General features: G+C 47.9%; 1 protein-coding gene across 4 annotated transcripts in view; it reads right to left on the reverse strand.

Moving 5' to 3' along the window:
* DIP2C (disco interacting protein 2 homolog C) overlaps positions 1-19,445 on the reverse strand; it is a 376,181-nt gene that overhangs the window by 23,387 nt on the left and 333,349 nt on the right. For 2 of the 4 annotated variants that reach the window (XM_073018672.1, XM_073018674.1), the window contains 2 exons: positions 11,444-11,473; positions 9,943-10,004 (listed from right to left, as the gene is read on the reverse strand). In XM_073018672.1, coding sequence (XP_072874773.1) covers positions 9,943-10,004; positions 11,444-11,473 — 92 coding nt within the window. The remainder of the gene's footprint in view (positions 1-9,942; positions 10,005-11,443; positions 11,474-19,445) is intronic. The other 2 variants (XM_073018675.1, XM_073018673.1) reach the window with 1 other exon arrangement.

Here is a 19,445-nt window from a genome sequence, read left to right on the forward strand (position 1 = left end):
CAGGACTGGACTTATATGAGGTACCTACCTAGGTAGTCAAATTCATAGACAAAGTAGAATGGCAGGTGCCAGGGGCTGAGGGAAGAGGGATGGAGAGTAGAGGTTTAATCAAGACAATATTGGATGTGTGGAGAAACCGGAACCAGGTGCGGCCCTGAGCCCGTGGAGAAACCGGAATCAAGGGCGGCCCTGAGCCTGTGGAGAAACTGAAACCAGTCGCGGCCCTGAGAGTGTGGAGAAACCGGAATCAGAGGCAGTCCTGAGCGTGTGGAGAAACTGGAACCAATCGCGGCCCTGAGCGTGTGGAGAAACTGGAATCAGGAGCGGCCCTGAGCGTGTGGAGAAAGCGGAATCAAAGGCGGCCCTGAGCCTGTGGAGAAACCGGAACCAATCGCGGCCCTGAGCGTGTGGAGAAACCGGAATCAGGAGCGGCCCTGAGCGTGTGGAGAAACCGGAATCAGGAGCGGCCCTGGGCGTGTGGAGAAACCGGAATCAGAGGCGGCCCTGGGCGTGTGGAGAAACCGGAATCAGAGGCGGCCCTGAGAGTGTGGAGAAACCGGAATCAGAGGCACAGCCCTGGGTGTGGGAAACAGGAACCAGGAGCGGCCCTGAGCGTGTGCAGACACCAGAACCCAGGCACAGCCCTGAGCGTGTGGAGAAACCGGAATCGAGGCACAGCCCTGGGTGTAGAGACACCGGAACCAGGCGGGGCCCTGAGCGTGTGGAGACACCGGAACCCAGGCGCGGCCCTGAGCGTGTGGAGACACCGGAACCCAGGCGCGGCCCTGAGCGTGTGGAGACACCGGAACCCAGGCGCGGCCCTGAGCGTGTGGCGAAACCGGAATCCAGGGAGGGCCCTGAGCGTGTGGCGAAACAGGAATCAGAGGTGGAATCAGAGGTGGCCCTGAGCATGTGGAGAAACCGGAATCAGAGGCGGCCCTGAGCGTGTGGAGAAACCGGAATCAGAGGCGGCCCTGAGAGTGTGGAGAAACCGGAATCAGAGGCACAGCCCTGGGTGTGGGAAACAGGAACCAGGAGCGGCCCTGAGCGTGTGCAGACACCAGAACCCAGGCACAGCCCTGAGCGTGTGGAGAAACCGGAATCGAGGCACAGCCCTGGGTGTAGAGACACCGGAACCAGGCGTGGCCCTGAGCGTGTGGAGACACCGGAACCCAGGCGCGGCCCTGAGCGTGTGGAGACACCGGAACCCAGGCGCGGCCCTGAGCGTGTGGAGACACCGGAACCCAGGCGCGGCCCTGAGCGTGTGGCAAAACCGGAATCAGAGGCGGCCCTGAGCGTGTGGAGAAAGCGGAATCAAGCGTGGCCCTGAGCCTGTGGAGAAACTGGAATCAGGAGCGGCCCTGAGCGTCTGCAGAAACGAATCAGGGGCGGCTCTTAGTGTGTGGAGAAACCGGAATCAGGAGCGGCCCTGAGAGTGTGGAGAAACAAATTAGAGGCGGCCCTTAGCATGTGGAGAAACCGGAACTCACCCTGAGCAGCCAGGCAACTCCTTCTCCACAGAAAAGACTTGAAAAGCATCTTTTTGTTTATTAAATCATAAGACATCCTTTGTTTATTAAACAGAAAAATAAGCTTTTCTGTTTATGTCAACAAAAGAACTATCAGTGTGTAGTCCCTAAACCCAAAGAGAAGAGCCAGTTTCCAGCAGGAGGGTAGGCTCAGCAGTATCCACTGGCACTCAGCGTGGAACATTAGGGTGGGGTCATAGGTGGCATTGCTGGGTGCCACCAGGGAACTGTGGGGACATAGGGCTTTGTCTCTCATGAGCCAGCAGATGAACCCAGACCCTCTGAGGTGTTCAGCTGTCTGGGGAGAGGGTCATGTGGTGGCCACAGGTGAAAAGGGTCAAAGGAGGATTTTTGTTTTTAGACGGCATTTATCATGTCATATTTACATCCAGATAGACGACTTCGAAGATAAGGAAACACTGGTGATGTCAGAGGGAGGGGATGCTGGTCAGCCCCAGGACCTTGAGTAGAGGGCTGGGGTCTGGGGAAGGTGGAGGGGGTCATATTGGGTGGGAGCTGCTCATTGCTGCTTAATTGCCTCATTTAGGAGATAAACTGAGGCCCTCAAAGGTTTACAGTTACACTGATATGGCAAAGTGAAAGAATAAATTCAGAGAATGGGATGTAAAGACTAAAAATATTAATGAGTTTAAACATGGACACAGTCTCTCTGGGATACGGATGGTAATTCTAAAACAGCAGAGACAAAAATATTTTGGCAATAAGCCTGCCTCTTCCATCTCCTGAAAACATGCCTTAGAGGGTCAGGACCTGGGAGCCCGCCTCTGGGAACTGCATCCTCACCCGCTTGTGGGGTGGCCACGGTGCTCCGTGACTGCTCTCCTTCCACACACACCTGGCCAGGGGATTTTTGGAGTGGGGAGCAAGAGAAGTGGGAGCTGCAAACCAGGCACCAGGAGAACGACAAAGCCTCGCAGGACATTGTGTCCAAATATCACAAGTGACATAGTGTGAATGTGAATTCTTTATTTTTCATTCGGTTTTCCTCACTGGTTTGTCATCTGTTTTCAAGTAGACTGCAAGTTCTATTTAAGGAATCATGAAAGCCCTACTGTCCCTTACCCGATGATCATCTCAAGTTGGGCAAGACGATGGATTAGGAGGCTGTTCATGCCTGAAGACAGCCAGAGCAGAAAGAAAGGAAAAAAATATAAACTAATAAGAAAAAGGCATTTGCATGAGTACATACACATAATCGTATATCCATGTAAAGGTATAACTATACCAGATAATTGTACTGAGACAGCTGGCCAGCATTGTCCCAAGTACCTGACACATACCAAGAATCCTCCTAATGACTCTAGGAGTGACACTGCTTCTGCCATTTCACAGGCAGAGAAAGTAAAATACAGGAAGGCAACGTGTGCAGGATCACATGGCCAGAAAGTGATAGATCTGAGGCCAGACAATGGGTCCTGAGCCTAATCCAAGCACCTGTTAAATTCATTGCAGCCAGACAAACCACCCTGAGGCTCAGCTCTGGTACCCAAGGGACAGGGGAGTGAGGGTGAGGCTCCTGGGTACACTGCTGGGACAGTCACCTGAGGATCGTGTGACACGCTGAGAAGTCAGAGGTAAAAAGTACAGTCATGTCACTCAACAACAGGGAAACATCCTGAAAAACGAGCTGTCAGTCCATTGTGTCATCATGCAAACACCACAGAGTGGACCTACATACGCAGGGATGGGGTAGCCTCCTATGCTCCTATGCTGTATGGTATGGCCAAGTGCTCCCAGGCTGCACACCTGGACAGCAGGTGACTATACACAATTGCAATACAACAGTACTTGTGTATCTAAACATAGAAAAGGCACAGTAAAACATGCTGTAAAAAGATAAAAAATGGTGCACCCATATAGGGAACTTACCCATAAACAGAGCTTTTAGAAGTGGAAGCTGCTCTGGGTGAGTGAGTGGTGAGTGCACACAAAGGGCTACGACATCACCATACGTAGCTGTAGACTTCGTAAACACTGTACTTGTAAGCTAAGACATCACCTCACACAGCTGTAGATTTGTAAACACCGTACCCGTGGGCTAAGACAACACACACAACTGTAGATTCTTAAAAACTGTACTCGTAAGCTAAGACATTACTGCATGTAGCTGTAGACTTCGTAAACACCGTACTTGTGAGCTAAGACAACACCACACGCAGCTGTAGATTTGTAAACACCGTACTTGTAAAGCAGACATCACCGCACACAGCTGTAGACTTCGTAAACACTGTACTCGTGAGCTAAGACATCACCGCATGTGGCTGTAGATTCTTAAATACTGTACTCGTAAGCTAAGACATCACCCACATGCGGCTACAGACTTTATAAAGACTACTTGCGAGCTAAGACATCACTGCACGTGGCTGTAGATTCATAAACACTGTACTCATAAGCTACACTAAATCTGTAAGAAAATTCCTTTGTTAAATAAATCTCCATTTACTGTAACTCTATGTTGTAAATTCCTTAAAGCTTTTTGACTCACTTATAAAAACAGAGTAAAACATATTGTACAGCTGTACAAAAATAATTTATCCTTATATCAAGTTTTCTATTAAAAGTTTTTGGCTTTTTAAACTTTGTTAAAAATGAATACACAGACACACATTAATCTGGGCCTCCACAGGGTCAGGATCACCAAAATCACTGCCTTCCACCTTCACATCTTGTCCCACTGGAAGGTCTTTAGGGCAGTGACATGCACAGAGCTGTCATCTGTGTGAACAGTGCTTTCTGCTGGATTCCTCCTGAAGGACCGGCTGAGGCTGTCTTACAGTTAACTTTTTTATTGGTAAGCAGAGAGAATATACTCTAAGATAATGACATTAAAGGTAAGTACATAAACCGGTTACACAGGTATCTTATCACAATCCAGTAATATGTACTGTGTATGATCCTACATGCTATACGTTTATACAACTGGCAGCACAGGTTTACACTAGGATAGCCACAAACAGGTAATGTATTGTATTATGATGGCCACAACATCAATAGACTCCATTTTCACAGGAATTTTTCAGCTTCATTACAGTCTTATGGAACCACTGTCATTTAGGGAACACTGTCTTGGAGACCACTGTGGTCTGTCATTGACAGAAATGGCACTATGCAGCACATGACTAATTCAGTAAGGGGCAGGAGCTCCACTGAGAGCTCAGCTCTCAGTCTGCTAAGACCACAGGCCATGATGAGTGGACTAAAGACCACCTGGAGAACTGTGGCCCCCTCCCAGCGAATCCTTCTCATGTACACATGTATGCACATGAATGCACACACACTTCCACATGCATGCACACATGTGCATACTTTTAACACAACTCCACATACAAAATACAAGGCAATACTAAGACTCAATGTGCATGTGCACATGCACACACATGCAACACACACAATACTCACATAGCCCACACATCAGCACAAACTCATCTGCATGCACACATGTACACAGGCAACATACTTGTACACACATAAAACACTTGGTACACTACACTCACACATGCAAACTCACACTTGAACACACATGCACATGGGAGTGCACTTGCATTCTTGCAAACCCTAATACACTTGTACCATACACAGGCACCCCCCCATGCAACACACACGTGCATACTCATACTTGCATGTACTCATGTTTGCACAAATATATGCTGCATATTTGTATGCACACACACACATGCAAAGTCATAAATGTGTACACATTTGAAACAGTCACACAATTGCAACATACTTGCAACACACTCATGACACACACATGCACGTCTACACTTGCAGCACACACACTTGTGCACATGCATGTGCAGTTGAAACATGCAATATTGCACACACATGCACACTTGTAACACACAACAGCATATATACACACCTGTACAAACTCATACTGTCATGCATATATGCACTTGTACTCACATCACTCACCCACACAACACATAACAGAGGCAAGCTTGCATATGCACAAACTCATTCACATGTGCAGACACTATTCACATACTTACAACACACACATGCATGTATTCACAGCACACTCACATGCACTGAAACACACACACACACAAGGACCTGACCGGGTGAAAGGCTCTTGTTAAGCTATTTGTCTTTATCTCTGTCTTCACTCCCTCCATTCTGCTCCTAAGTCTGAAGTTTATTGATGCACTTTCATTCTGTGCCCCCTGCTCTCAGGATCTTGATACTTGGACTAACACTGAGCAGGAATTAATTTAATATCTATGCTTTTCTGGTAATACCCTTTAATTATGACTTCAGGTTACAAGCCCTGAGGAAGCTAAGAAAATTTTCATCCTAGGACTTTACACCAATGTAATGCTCTTAAGATATAAAAAATTGCTAAAACTATTTCTTTTTCTTTTGAGACAAGGTCTTGCTCCATTGCCCAGGCTGGAGTGCAGCGGTGTGATCACGGCTCACTGTAGCCTCTAACTCTTAGGCTCAAGCAGTCATCCCACCTCGGCTTTTTGAGTAGCTAGGACTATAGGCACATGCCACCACACCTAGCTCATTTTTAAAAAATGTAGAGATAGAGTCTTGCTATGTTGCCCAGGCTGCTCTCAAAACTCTTGGACTCCAGTGATTCTCCTGCCTTGGCATCCCAAAGCACTGAGATTACAGGTGTGAGCCTGTCCTCAGCCTTAAAAACCCCATCTTCAAATGCAGACAAAAATATACATATATTTCCTATCTAAAGTCTGAAAAACTGAAGTGTTCATGGAAAGACCAAATTGGAAGTCATTGAGAGACTTATGAATTCATTTAAAATGAATTACATTGTAAAAATATTTTTAAAGTGAACAGTCACTTTCAAATAGTATTAACACAATTTCATCATTTCCTTCCTGCACATGTGGGACTGTAATCTGTTCCAGAAGCAGGGAGAGTGTGTCTCCTCACTCTGTGATGCAGAAATGCTCTCCATGGTGACCTGTCACAGATGCAGGCAGGTCCCACCCACCATGGCTCCAAGAATAAAAAGGGCATCAGAAACAGAGGCAGAAAACCAAGTAGAAATGGCTAATACACCTGTTTAACCACTGACTTCCACAATGGCCGTCTTCCTCTGTAGGCCGTCTTGCTTGTGTGTGTGCACATTCATATTCTCTCTCAAGGAAATTGCATGTGCATACCAATAAGCTAACCTTCTCCACAGTAATTAGACGATACATGGCCAGGTGCCTTGGAGCTCCCAAGTGAGTGTGCCATTAAAGCAACAGGAACAGTAATTAATCCTGTGACAGACCCTAATGCAGATCAAATGGGAAAACCACCATCCCATTTTTATAGGAAGAGTAATAAGAAAGAAAAGGGTCAGTGCTTTTAGTGGCTCTCATTTCACTGCCTCCCGACTGCTGGCCTTGGACTGTCGACTTTCTCACCCTCTGTGGTCAGCAGCCCTAGGCCAGTGGAACAGAAGAGGTGAGTCCTCTGTCACCATCCAGCTGCTGGAGCTCACAGTGACAGCATCGGCCCCGGTCCAGCTCTTCACAGCATTCCTTTACTTTGTCCTCACAGGTGCCTGGGAAGACTGGTTTTACTGCACCTGTTCTGAGCACCTCCCCCCCTACTCCCCAAGCTCCTGCTGAAATGTGATCCCCAGGGTTGGAGGTGGGGCCTAATGGGAGGAGCCGGTTCTTGCTCTACCAGCTCCCAGGAGAGCCGGTGGCTACAGGCAGTCTGTCCCCTCCTCCTACCATGGATCTCTTCACTTGCGGCTCCTCTTTCCCTCCACCATGAGTGAAGCTTCCTGAAACCTGACCAGAGGCAGATGCAGGCACCACACTTCCTGTACAGCCTGCAGAACCCTGTGCCAAATACACTTCTTTTCTTTAAAAATCACCCAGTCTCAGGTGTTCCTTTATAGAAACCGAAACGGACTAAAGCAAGAGGGAAACAGGTTACAGAGCGTAATACCTCGTTCCCAGAGCAGCTGACTTCTTACCTGTGTGACCCACAGCCCCCTCTGCCAGTGGCTGCAGCATGAGGTGTGTTACATGCTGGTAAAGGTCGAAAGTGATGCTGCAGATTAAAGCTGGATGTATTTTTACTTGGGAATATTTAAGGGAGGTTTAAGGAAGGAGACGGCTTTGGAGCTGAGCTTGGAGGACTGGAGGAAAGGCCCCTGGGGCCAGACTCCTTGGAGGTGGGCTGGGGGTTGCGGACTGTGAGTAGGTGGTGGGGGCATCAGAGAGCAAGGCTGGGACGCCACTGAGGTTCTCTGCACTGAGGGTAAGGGAGAAGGGACCCAGCCAGATGGAGGGGGCCACAGACAGAGCCAGTCAGAAAGGTCAGAGAGAGAACATCACGGAGAAAAACACTGAAAGGAATGAGAGGAGTGAGAGCAGCCCCAGAAGCCAGGAGGGAAGGGCAGCATCTCCCACCCGAGGGCATGCGAGGAAGAGTGGCACATGGCCATCTAGAGAGCAGCAGGGAGGGTTCAGGGGTGCCTGGGCAGGGCCCAGTGAAAGGAAGCTGCTCTGCAATGTAGAGCCAGACTTTGCTTTTCTTCTTTGTATATAAAATGCTGAGGATGGGGGTCAGGTCTGAGTCTTGTGAAGATGTCTGGCATCCGAGGAGCTCCGCTCGGCACTGCTCAAAGGTGAGAGCCTAGGCCAGCGAGCAGCAAGAGTCAGCGGCGTGGGTGCCAACCAGACCCACGCAGTGGTGTGTGGGAAAGTGAACGGCACCGCCAGCTCCTGTTCCCTGCGTGCTCTCACTTCCATTTCAGATGCTTTCCAAAGCAGCTAGCAGCCTAGTCAGGGAAAACGTTACTCTTTGAGGGCCAGGCCACAGATAGAACTGCATACATGTGTTATTTGATGAGATATTGCTCACTTCTCCAGGAAGTCATACAATTATGAGATATTTTCCAAAGAATTCTTACAGGGAGTTAAGTAGACATGCTTTAAAGCCCAGAAGTTGTTATTTAGAAAATCGTATGCCCAGAAACAAGTTATCTAATCTAAAACTACATTTCTGATTTTTCTAAGTGTTCCAGACTGAACTTTGTCCCTGGCAGCTGGTGGCCTTGGGGGTAGGCGTTGCCTCTGGCCCTCAGCCTGCAGAGCCTCCCGAGGGCTCCTAGGTGGCCACCACTCTTCTGTGATTTCATAACTGTGCAGCCAGTGGTTCTGTCAACCGGAAGGCCTGATGGAAGGGCCACAGGGCCAGGCATGCATCTACAAGTGTGAACCGTCAGGGCGGTCGTAGCTCCTGGCCCTGGCACGTGAGCTCTCAGCCACTGGCTGTCCCATGCAGGCTGTTGGGACATCCCTGGCATCCCCCCACCAGATGCCAGCTGAGCCCCTGCCCAACTTGTGCTGATCGAAAATGCCTCCAGGCACGCCAGACACCCCTGAGGCACAGGCACACACAGCAACATGTCACGGAGCGGCTGCTGACGACGGTAAGGGAAGACACCACGTCCCACACAGTTCACCTAAGCAACAATGAACGGGCACCTCCACAGTCACCAAGCGGAAAATGATCTGTTTCAACGGGTGAAGTCTGCAGTAAAAATGACGCCTTCTTTCCTTCCTCTTTGGCATCTTAGTGGGTCCTCCTTGGTGGGCAGAGATTCCTCTGAAGGGCTTCTCACCCTGCTCAACCCCATCCCTGCCTTCTGGAGTCCTCACACACTCACCAAGAACTCCACTTTTCTTCTCAGGGGGCGCTTAGGAGGCCACATAGAGAAGGTAACCTGAACCCTAACCCCTAATTTAAGCACCTTCACAAAACATCATGTAAATAAATGTGGGCAGGATGCTGACATTCTACGAGGGGGGCAAAATGGTGGCTAAAATAGGAAGGAAAAGAACCAAGTGCCTGCCTTCCGGTGAGACGGTCAGATAAAGCGGCTCTGGCCACACTCCTGCTATCACACCGGCCACTGCCATCCTGCAACAGATTTTCTCTTTTTCTTTTCTTTTTTTTTTGAGACAGAGTCTTGCTCTGTCTCCCAGGTTGGAATGCAGAGGTGTAATCTCAGCTCACTGTAACCTCTGCCTCCCAGTTTTAAGCAATTCTCCTGACTCAGCCTCCCAAGTAGCTGGGAGTACAAGTGCCTGCCACCAAACCTGGGTAATTTTTAGTGGAGACGGGGTTTCGCCACGTTGCCCAGGCTGGCCTCGAACTCCTGACCTCAGGTGATCCGCCTACCTCAGCCTCCCAAAGTCCTAGGATTACAGGCATGAGCCACCGTGCCTGGCCAGAGTCTTCAACTGCAAAGTTCAAGCCAATGCCTAACTCCACCACTTCACTCATGAGACAAGCACACTCTGAGCAGATAAACACTGCACGCACCCCTTCCTCTAGATGGACACCTGCGTGCACGGCCACAGAACAAAACAGAAAAAGGAAAAGAAAAAAACCCAGAAGCGTACAGTACCTGTCATGTCTCAGGGCTCTCATGTCCACATAGACAGTGGTTGGGTCAGGTCCTGAGGTTCCCTGCAAGCAACAACAGAGTGGTTAACTCAAATTTACGCGGAAGGAGACTGGGGTCTGTGCTTCTACTAGCTAGGAAACATTTCTTTGGTAAAATGTTAAAGTGAAAAATAAAACTAAAAGCACTTAGACCAGCAATCTCTGCAAGGCACCTGCTAACTTTAAGTTTGATAACCTAAATTCCAGAAGGCATATCTTATTAGGATAATACTGGATTCACACAGCTTGACCGCCAATATATAAAAATAGGAAAGAAAGGAGACAAGCCACGCACTGTGCCAAAAAAAGGGAGGGCTGAAACTGCCAAGACGGCGGCTGCAAAAGCAGGTTGGAAGGATATGAAGCATCTGTGCAGAGAAATTTTTACTACATGCATCCACCTTTAACAACAAAAGGTGTACTTTGAGGGCCCAGGACAGTGAAGCAGATGCATGATGTGGATGGACAGGCCAGGGAGGAAGAGGTGAGGGGAGCATCTTGCTCCTCCGGGCTCTGCTTGTGCTCTGGCTCTCTGGCCTGAGGAGGGCATTTTCGGCTGAGACATAGGTCAGAGAAGGGGTATTTTATCCTGGTAAGCTGGGCAGGACTTGGTGGTCTGAGCCACTTGGCTGTTGATTTTACACAGGGGTCCAGAAATCTTTTCTTGGCACCATAAATTGCTTGAAAAATTACACCATGCTGACTTCTGAACAGTGACCTTTGTCCACAGAATAGCAGTATCATGAAGGCTGTGTTACAAACCAAAACTGTACAACCATTTTTGGGGAAGGCAATACAATACCTTGGTTGGAAAAAGACAACCTACAATAAATTTGCCAAAAAATAAGGGAGCCCTTCAGAATTCATTTGAAGAATTACACTAAAATTCTTCAGGAGAGAATTCCAAATTTTGTACTAAAGGCACACAATTTTCTTATATTGCTTATATATAAGAAAAAAAAAGACAATGTCGTTAAAACATACCATAGTACTCAATAACCCTGGGCCCTGGTATCTCACCACCGAGATAGGGAAAAAGAACAGCACATGCGAGTCAGCCTCCCGGCGGACACTCCCAGTGACAGCTCTACCCCCGCTGCTCAGCAAAGCCACGCCACAGACCAGCGCCGAGCGGAGAACCGGCCCACAGTGAGTAACGCAAAATACAGCCATGGAGGGTCAATTAAAAATAAGTAAATGGAAAACAGGTGGAGAATTCAGTAAAACAGAGATGAACCAAACTGGCAAAGGAACCACTGACCGCGCACCCCGGGAAGACAGCGTCGGCTACGCGTGAGGCCTGAACGTGACACTGCCCGGCAGGCAGCACCCACGATCACAGGGTCCGCAGACCCCCGGCCAATCTCTGCACTCAGCTGCTAGTCTGTCCCATGGCTGGATGCGGGCAAGGCAGCGGGGCTGGGCAGGGAGGCAGGGGTGTGACGGACAGGAAAGTCCCCTACCTGCTCGGCCAGGGTCCACAGCCTGTGAGGCTACAGCAGCAGAAGGGTGAGGATGAGAAGAGAGGAGAGAATACCAGACAACAGAAACCAACACACACAACACACAGACACACATGACCCGACAGTGAAAAATGGGATGGAGAAGAGGGAGGGGTGGGGAGGAGAATGCGAAAAGCAGGAAACAAAATGAAAAGAAGATCAAAAACAACATCAAATATGGAAATCATTAAAATTAACCACTGTACAAGACTAAAAGAAATGTTTTAAAGATGTCAACATATCCACGGAGCAACAAAAGAGGGTGAAGCAGGTGACTAACCACGGTGCAGGGACCTGAGTCACTCTGAAACACAGAAGGTAAATGGTGGCACTGCACCATCTCACAGCACTCTCTGAGGGACGTGGGAGTGCAAGTTTCATTCGCTAAATTGGTTGAGGTAGTTCCGAGGTTCTGATTCCAGTAACAATGGAGAACCTATAAGCTTTTACACCCGAAATTAGGGCACTAGCCCTCTCCACCTAAACGATGAGGCAAAAGGAGAGGCCAACGTATATCTGAAGCCTGAAAGAATCCAGCGCTGGGCTCTCACACGGTCTGCTCAGCAGCCTCAGGAGGAGTTTCCACCCCAGCAAATGTGCTCTGTTGCTGTTCTCCAAACAGAGACACCAATTTCTGTTTTCTTCTCCTCATCATCCATGGCTGTGGTCCCTGCCTGCTACCCCTATTAAATCATCTACCCCAGCTGCTGGACAATTCCAGAAAGCAACTTGGGCAAGCTCCTTGGATGCAAGGTATTTTTCCCTATGTGACTTAGCTGTCTTTCTCAAACATTCCCCAAAAGTACAAAGAGTAGAAGATTTTTCACAGGTGCCTGGACTGATGCACACCTGTTCTTTGTGTGTATGGCCCAGCACCCACCCACACCCCCATGACGACAGGAGGCAGACACTAGAGACAGCAGCCGCAGCAGTGGAAAGGGAGTTAAGTGTTTTTCTTCTGGCTGAAATTTGGTCACAAAGCCAGATGGAAAAACTGCCACCACTCACAACAGAGCCAAGTCTATGAAAATAAGCAACCGTTCAAGATTTTAAAAGGAAATTATGATTCCACTCTTCTCTGTTACTTCACTAGGGTGATTATGGCTACTGCTCTCTCTCAGCATCTTATGTTTAAAAGAGAGAGGAAGGGCATGAAGAAAGAAAATAGCCAATAAAGGTGTGTACGCTCCAAACACATAGTGGACTTTAACTGAATATATTCGAGCTGAAGCAATGATTTAAATAATTTCCTTCCTTCATGATTCCTTGAAACCTAAATATTAACTGGAATGAAAATAAGTCAGCATTCTCTCTAAATTATCCAAGTTCAGAAATTGTCATAATGGCTCAAGGTGGTATCTCAGGAAAAAATGTGCATGGCTAGTACCTCCTTTCCTATCTTGTACCACGTGGAGGAGGCAACACTGCGCCTGAAGCCAAATAGGCCTGAGCATTAATAGAGAAGAACACGTGAAGGAGATAAAGAGGTAAGACACAGCTGCTTCCAAATTATAAAACCCCTGAGGTAAAAAGTCTGAAATTTCAAGATACATATTGAGGGAGTATTTAACAAAATCTTCATATTGCTAAAGAATGCTAGCCAGTGTTCCCTTAAATACAGAGATCCCTAATGCTCCTCAGTATTTAAGGATCAAATACTTGCAAAAAGGACCCACGGAAAAACAGCATTATCCATTCCAACTAAAGCTCATTCAGAAACAAAGGTAAAGCATTTTTGAAATTGCAAGTTACATTAATGAGAAAAAAGGATTCACATTAAAATCCAGTTATATAATAAAAATGTTAAGCAGTCAGCCTTCTATATCCGTAAGTTTTGCATCTTTAGATTTAACCAACCTTCAATCACAAATATTTGAAAAAATTGCACCTGTACTGAACAGGCACAGACTTTTTCTTGTCATAATTCCCTGAATGATACAGTACAACTGTTTACACAGCATTTACATCATATTCAGCATCACAAGTCATTAGAGATGATTTAAAGTACACGGAGGATGTGCACGGGTTCTATGCAAATGCTGAGCCATTTTCCAGCAGGGACCTGAGCGTCTGCGGACTTAGGTATCCATAGGGAGTCCAGAAACCTGTCCCCCACTGAGGGACAAATGTATATACCAAAAAGTAAGTTTCTTACTGACATAAAAGTATTATATCAATTAGGTATTAAGTGCTTGTTGCACAAATGAGTAATATTTAAATCTCAGGTGAAGATATACAGACTCACATCCCAAATACCAGCGCAGAAAACACAAAACAGGACTAATTTTAGCATTTACGCTGACTGGCGATTTTACTATTCAGCAATTCACACACCATAATATTAGCACAACCTAGTACTTGCAGAAAGGGCTACCGTAAGTAGAAATGTGTGAAAGAATGAACAAACTCCAAAGACCCGATACTGGGCTTATGTAGTACGCTGGGTACGTCGAAGACGAGAAAAAGCTTAGGTTGTATGTCTCCAGGCAAATGACACTCTTCAAATTGAAAGGGAAAATGACACAAAATTTGACCTCTTTGTACTCCTATTTCCAAAAGAATTTCTCCATTTGCATTAAAATGTGGGGGCTGTGGAAATGTTACCGGCTTAGAGAAGCCTTCATGATGTACAACAAATGATCGTTTCAAAACGATTAGCTAAATACGACAGGTCCCTGCCCTAAGCCCTCTAACAATTTCCCACTGATCTTGGGAAAAGGACCGGCGATTGGTGCAGCCTTCTGTCGTCCTCCCTCCCTCTCTGGCCACCCTGGCCTCTTCCCATCTTTCCTGACCCCTCCAAAGTTGCAGGGGCTTCAGCTCAGCTTCCCTGGCCAGAGTGCTCTTCCCTCCCCACTCTCGTCACCGCTAACTCATCTTTCTCAGCTCGGTACCAGCCAGCATTCCCTTAAAGAAGCCTGACAGGGAGGTTGGCCTCCCTGTGCTGCACCGGATCACCCAGCAGCTGGACGCCATCCTTCACACGGTCTGTGGCCAACGTCCGCCTCTCCTGGGCACGGGAAGGCAGCAGGACAAGGCTGGGTCTGTGCTCATCTGCTACCCCCTGCTGTGAAATACCTTAGATTAGGTAACAGGCTGTTCACAGCTCTGGAGTCTAGCAAGTCCCAGATGGAGGCACCTGCAGTGGATGAAGATGCTCCTTTAGCGCAGAAGTCTCATTCGTGAGGGCTCCATCCTCATAATCTAATCACCTTCTAAAGGCCTCATCTCTTATATTACTGCGTTAGGGATTATAGTTCGACATAGACGGTTTGGAGGGGGGACACAGACATCCAACCTCAGCAATCACGGCATCCACAGTTCATTTACTTTTCACATCCTTATTGGTGCGATTGCTGTTGGTTCTTTACTCGTCCCTTTTGTTCTCTGTTCTTCCCTTCCTGCCTCCTTTTCTCATGAATAGAAAGAATATTTGTGGTATTTCATTTTACCCTCTGTGTATTTTTTGCATGATTTATTGCATTCTAGTTATGCATTATGAAAATGAAGATTCTTGCAACGGTGCATTTCCAGGGCCCGACTTCCTGTTGTCTCATCTGTTATTCCTACACACGTTATGAACACCTCAGCAGTTCATATTTTTAAACGGTTAATACTTTTAAAACAAACTAAAAAATATTTACATGTCTACATACTGATAGATTCTAAAACATTTTCCTGTATTTACTCTTTTCAGTGTTCTTCATTTCTTCTTAAAAGTTTGGGCTTCATTTTGCTATCATTTGTTTTCATCCTGAGACATTCTATTTCTTGTGATGCGTATTTGCTAATGGATTCTCTAGGTTGGCTAAGTATCTGCTTTTCTCTTCCATTCTGAAGGATCTCCTGCTTCCAGCATTTCTGATGAGAACTCAGTGTTGTTTTTATTACTTCCCCCTACTTAGCTTTATTTCTGCAGGGGCTTTAAGATCGACTCTGCCGTCGACCTTCAGTGTTTGGACAACAATGTGTCTGGGTGTGGTTCTTCTCATTTACTCTGCCTGGAGTTCACTGAGCTTCCTGAATCTTTGTGTTGATTCTTCCCTTCGCTCCTGGCCATAGTTCTTCAAATTGTTCTCTTGCCCCATTTTCTCTCACCCACTCCTGCTGGGGCTCCGATCACTACAGGTATGTTAGACCCACGGGCCTCAGGCACTCTGTTCCACTGTATTTTCATGCCTTTTCTCCTTGTCTTAGGTCATTTCTACTGGTCAGACTTCATTCAATGAGTCTTTCCTCTGCTGTACCTAGTCTCCTATTAAACCATGGGAATTTTATTTCCAATACGAATTCTCATTTCCAGCATTTCCATTTTGTTTTTTTCATAGTTTTTATCCTTCTGCAATACCCCTCACCTCTTCATAGATGTTGTAGACCTTTTCAACAAACTCCTGGCCTCACCTATCACCGCTATTCCAAAGTCTGATAATTCCAGCACGTCTCTTCTACTGACCGTCTTAGGGGCCGTCCCCCCTCATGAACATGAGTCCAATTCTCTTGCTTCTTTGCAGGTCTTTTAAATTTTGATTATATAACACAATGTTTTATGAACAACGAAGACTGTATTTAAAAGAACAGTGAATATTAAATAACATTTATCCCCAGAAAAGAATTTACAAGTCTATGGGCAGGACCCGGATGCTGGGCCTGACACTGACCCTGGAAGTCGTCTATGCTTCACGGCGAGGACCTGCTTTCCAAACGGCGGAGACTCCGCCCACCGCTTCGCTGTTGGCTCTTCAGGTAACTGGGTGATTCTCTCTTCAGTCTCACCCCCAGCTTCTTCTATTCCACTGCCACACCCCCAGCCTTTGGAAGGCAAATATATTACACATGGTGAAGGGCAAGGGCGCTGCAGAGGGATGTGCTATGCATGCCCTCATCCCACCTCCGTTGTTGAAGCGTGAGTGGAGTTCCCACAGCGATCTGGGTCACCCTGGAGGGGTAGCCAGGGCTCTGCTGGGTGATCCGGGCCGCCCTGGAGGGGGTAGCCAGGGCTCTGCTGGGTGATCCAGGCTGCCCTGGAGGGGTAGCCAGGGCTCTGCTGGGTGATCTGGGCCGCCCTGGCTCTGCTGGGTGATCCGGGCCGCCCTGGAGGGGGTAGCCCTGGCTCTGCTGGGTGATCCAGGCCGCCCTAGAGGTGTAGCCAGCAGCTCTGCTGGGTGATCCGGGCCGCCCTGGAGGGGGTAGCCAGGGCTCTGCTGGGTGATCTGGGCCACCCTGGAGGGGGTATAGCCAGGGCTCTGCTGGGTGATCTGGGCCGCCCTGGAGGGGGTAGCTAGGGCTCTGCTGCTCACCTCCCAGCCCTCAGGAGCCCCTGCCTTTTGCACACTAAAGGTCCAGAGTGCCTCAGAGAAAATGGATCCACTTTTAGGGCTCCCCTGGGATTCTCATCTACCTTGCTAACCAGATACTGCCATTTATGTTTTTTAAAAAGTTCAGAAACCCTTTGCTTTATCATTTTTATGGTAAATTCTTTCTCCTGGTTCCTCTGCCATGGGAAAAACCACATACAGGTCTCTCTTCTCCTCGGAAGAAATTTAATTCATTTACATTTGAGTCTTCAACTCTCTGATGGATCTTAAAAACGATGAATCTGTGTATTAACCAGATTGTTCCGATGGTTATGGTCAGAACAAGAGTCTCTTGTGACTTCTACATCTCAATAAAAAATGGAATTCCGAAACCTTCAAAAAATTTGCAAAAATCACATTGAGCTTGTTTCTATGTTTGGCATCCAATGGATGGATCTGGATGTTGTCATCAGGCGTTGATGCAGGTGACAGTCAGGAAACGGGGGGCTCTGGAATGGATTACTGGTGGGGTGGGGGCCACAGACAGTGTGAACCCAGCTCAGGCCACCCACCAGCAAACTGGTCATCAGGAGCACCACACACTGGCTTTCATAAAGTTTGACTGAAGCACGGCGATGCCTGCTCATTTACATATTGCCTATTTCTGCTTTGAGTGGCACAGCAGAGCTGAGCAGCTGTGCAGAAAGCACCATGAGGCTGGCAGCCTGGACGCCGTGCTCTGACACTTGAGAGAGAGGGCCTGGGAAGGCTTTAGCTCAGGGGCTGCCGAGTCACAGAGCAGATGAAAGCACCCAGACGGACGCAGCACGACTGTTTTGTTGTACTGACTGAATGATGAACTCAGATTCTTGTTTTTTGGTTCAAGACACAGACTAAAAGCCAGGAATGTTCCGTGACTGTGACAGAGAATCCCTCGCTGAAAGCCAGGCGAACACTTGAAGCTGTGGAGTTAACCCCTCGGACCCTCTTCACGATCTCCTGGGTCCCTAAGACTCTTCTGGTGGTGATTCCAACATTCCTGAAGACAGATGGAAAGACTCACTTAGCAACTTGCAGATCCAACATGATTATCTGTTCAGTGCAGCGCCCACCAGCGCCTAGGGCACGTGAGGCATCCAAAAACACTGGCGGAAGAATTTGAATGTTCCTCTTTTCTCTCTCTTCATCCGTCAATTGTAAATTTCACAATTCCATCTGTAGGTCACAGAATGCCAGTGATGGCACTGGAGGAAGAGGAGGCACCACCTAGAAAGCCGTGGGTTTGACGCTGGTCATGGTAATTCCAGAGGCTTTGGCTTGTTTCCCCTTTGCATAAAGGGCGAGTGCCTGAGTAGATGTAAAAGCAGCAGCTGCATCACGGTGGTTTCCCGGGGCTGTGGAGAGTGTGAGGGCGGGACGAGAACTCAGCGATGCTGGGCAGCGGAAGGGAGGGGCGGGAGCAGCCGCCGGCTGTCACAGTTTAGTGACTGTACATCTCAACCTTCCTCCTGTATCAGGAGAACTCCACTTTTTGAGTCCTGTTTGGATACAGAGCCCTTGAGGCTCTACAGGAAGTAAAAATACCAGAAGTCCCCTTCCCAGCCTTCCTGGAAGCTAGGGTGTGGGGAGATGACTAACCAGTTGCATCCATTTACAGGACAAAGCAATTGGGCTCTTGCTGTCGGCAGTGAAGGTGTCCTGACATGATCCAGGTTTGGGGAATGCCATGCTGGTGGGGAAGTCTCGTGTTCAGGAACAAGGTCAGCAGTGCAGACTTCATGTTCTCCTCACAAGAACATGCTCCTGCACAAGCGGTTCCTAGACGCAGGGTCCCACTGCTGGTCCTACTCCCTTGGTGGTTCTGAGACCCACCTATTGGTGCCTCAAATTGCCAAAGGAGGTTTCCATTGCTGACAGGTCAGAAAGCTGTGACTGATGTGCAGGGTGCCTGGAAGACGGTTTCCATGATCCCCAGCACTGGCTGGGACGCCGAGTAGCAGGAGAGGGCGTGAAGTTCCTGCTGATGGTGGCTCATTCCCTGAGGCTTTCAAGATCCCCAGCAGTACCTTATTTATTTCCTTCACCTAAAAGCAGTGTAGGGGACAAGGAAACTGAGAGCTCAAGTTAATGCAAGTCTTATTATAACTTTGTTTTGAGGATTACTTAAGACTTACATCATCTCCTGAGCCTTCCACATTTCTTTTCCCTTTTTTTTTTTTTTTTTTTTGACACAGTCTTGCTCCGTCGCCCAGGCTGGAGTACAGTGGCACGATCTCAGCTCACTGCAACCTACACTTCCCAGGTTCAGGGGATTCCCCTGCCTCAGCCTCCCGAGTAGCTTGGATTACAGATGCGTGCCACTGAACCTGGCTAATTTTTGTATTTTTAGTAGAGACAGGGTCTTACCATGTTGAGCAAGCTGGTCTTGAACTCTTGACCTCAAATGATCCACCCGCCTCAGCCTCCCGAAGTGCTGGGATTACAGGTGTGAGCCACCATGCCTGGCTCACTTCTTTCAACAATCCATGACTCTTTCTATTACTAGGGTGGCTGCATTTCTCTTTCGTTGTGTGAGTTTCAAGAGTTAAGGGTCACTGCAATAGTTACTGTTGATTTAATCCCACAAAGCTACTTACAATAAAGCTGCCCTCTTAGATAAATCAGGTATT

The sequence above is a fragment of the Chlorocebus sabaeus genome, chromosome 9 (genome assembly GCF_047675955.1).
Source record: "Chlorocebus sabaeus isolate Y175 chromosome 9, mChlSab1.0.hap1, whole genome shotgun sequence".
Lineage (NCBI taxonomy): Eukaryota > Metazoa > Chordata > Mammalia > Primates > Cercopithecidae > Chlorocebus > Chlorocebus sabaeus.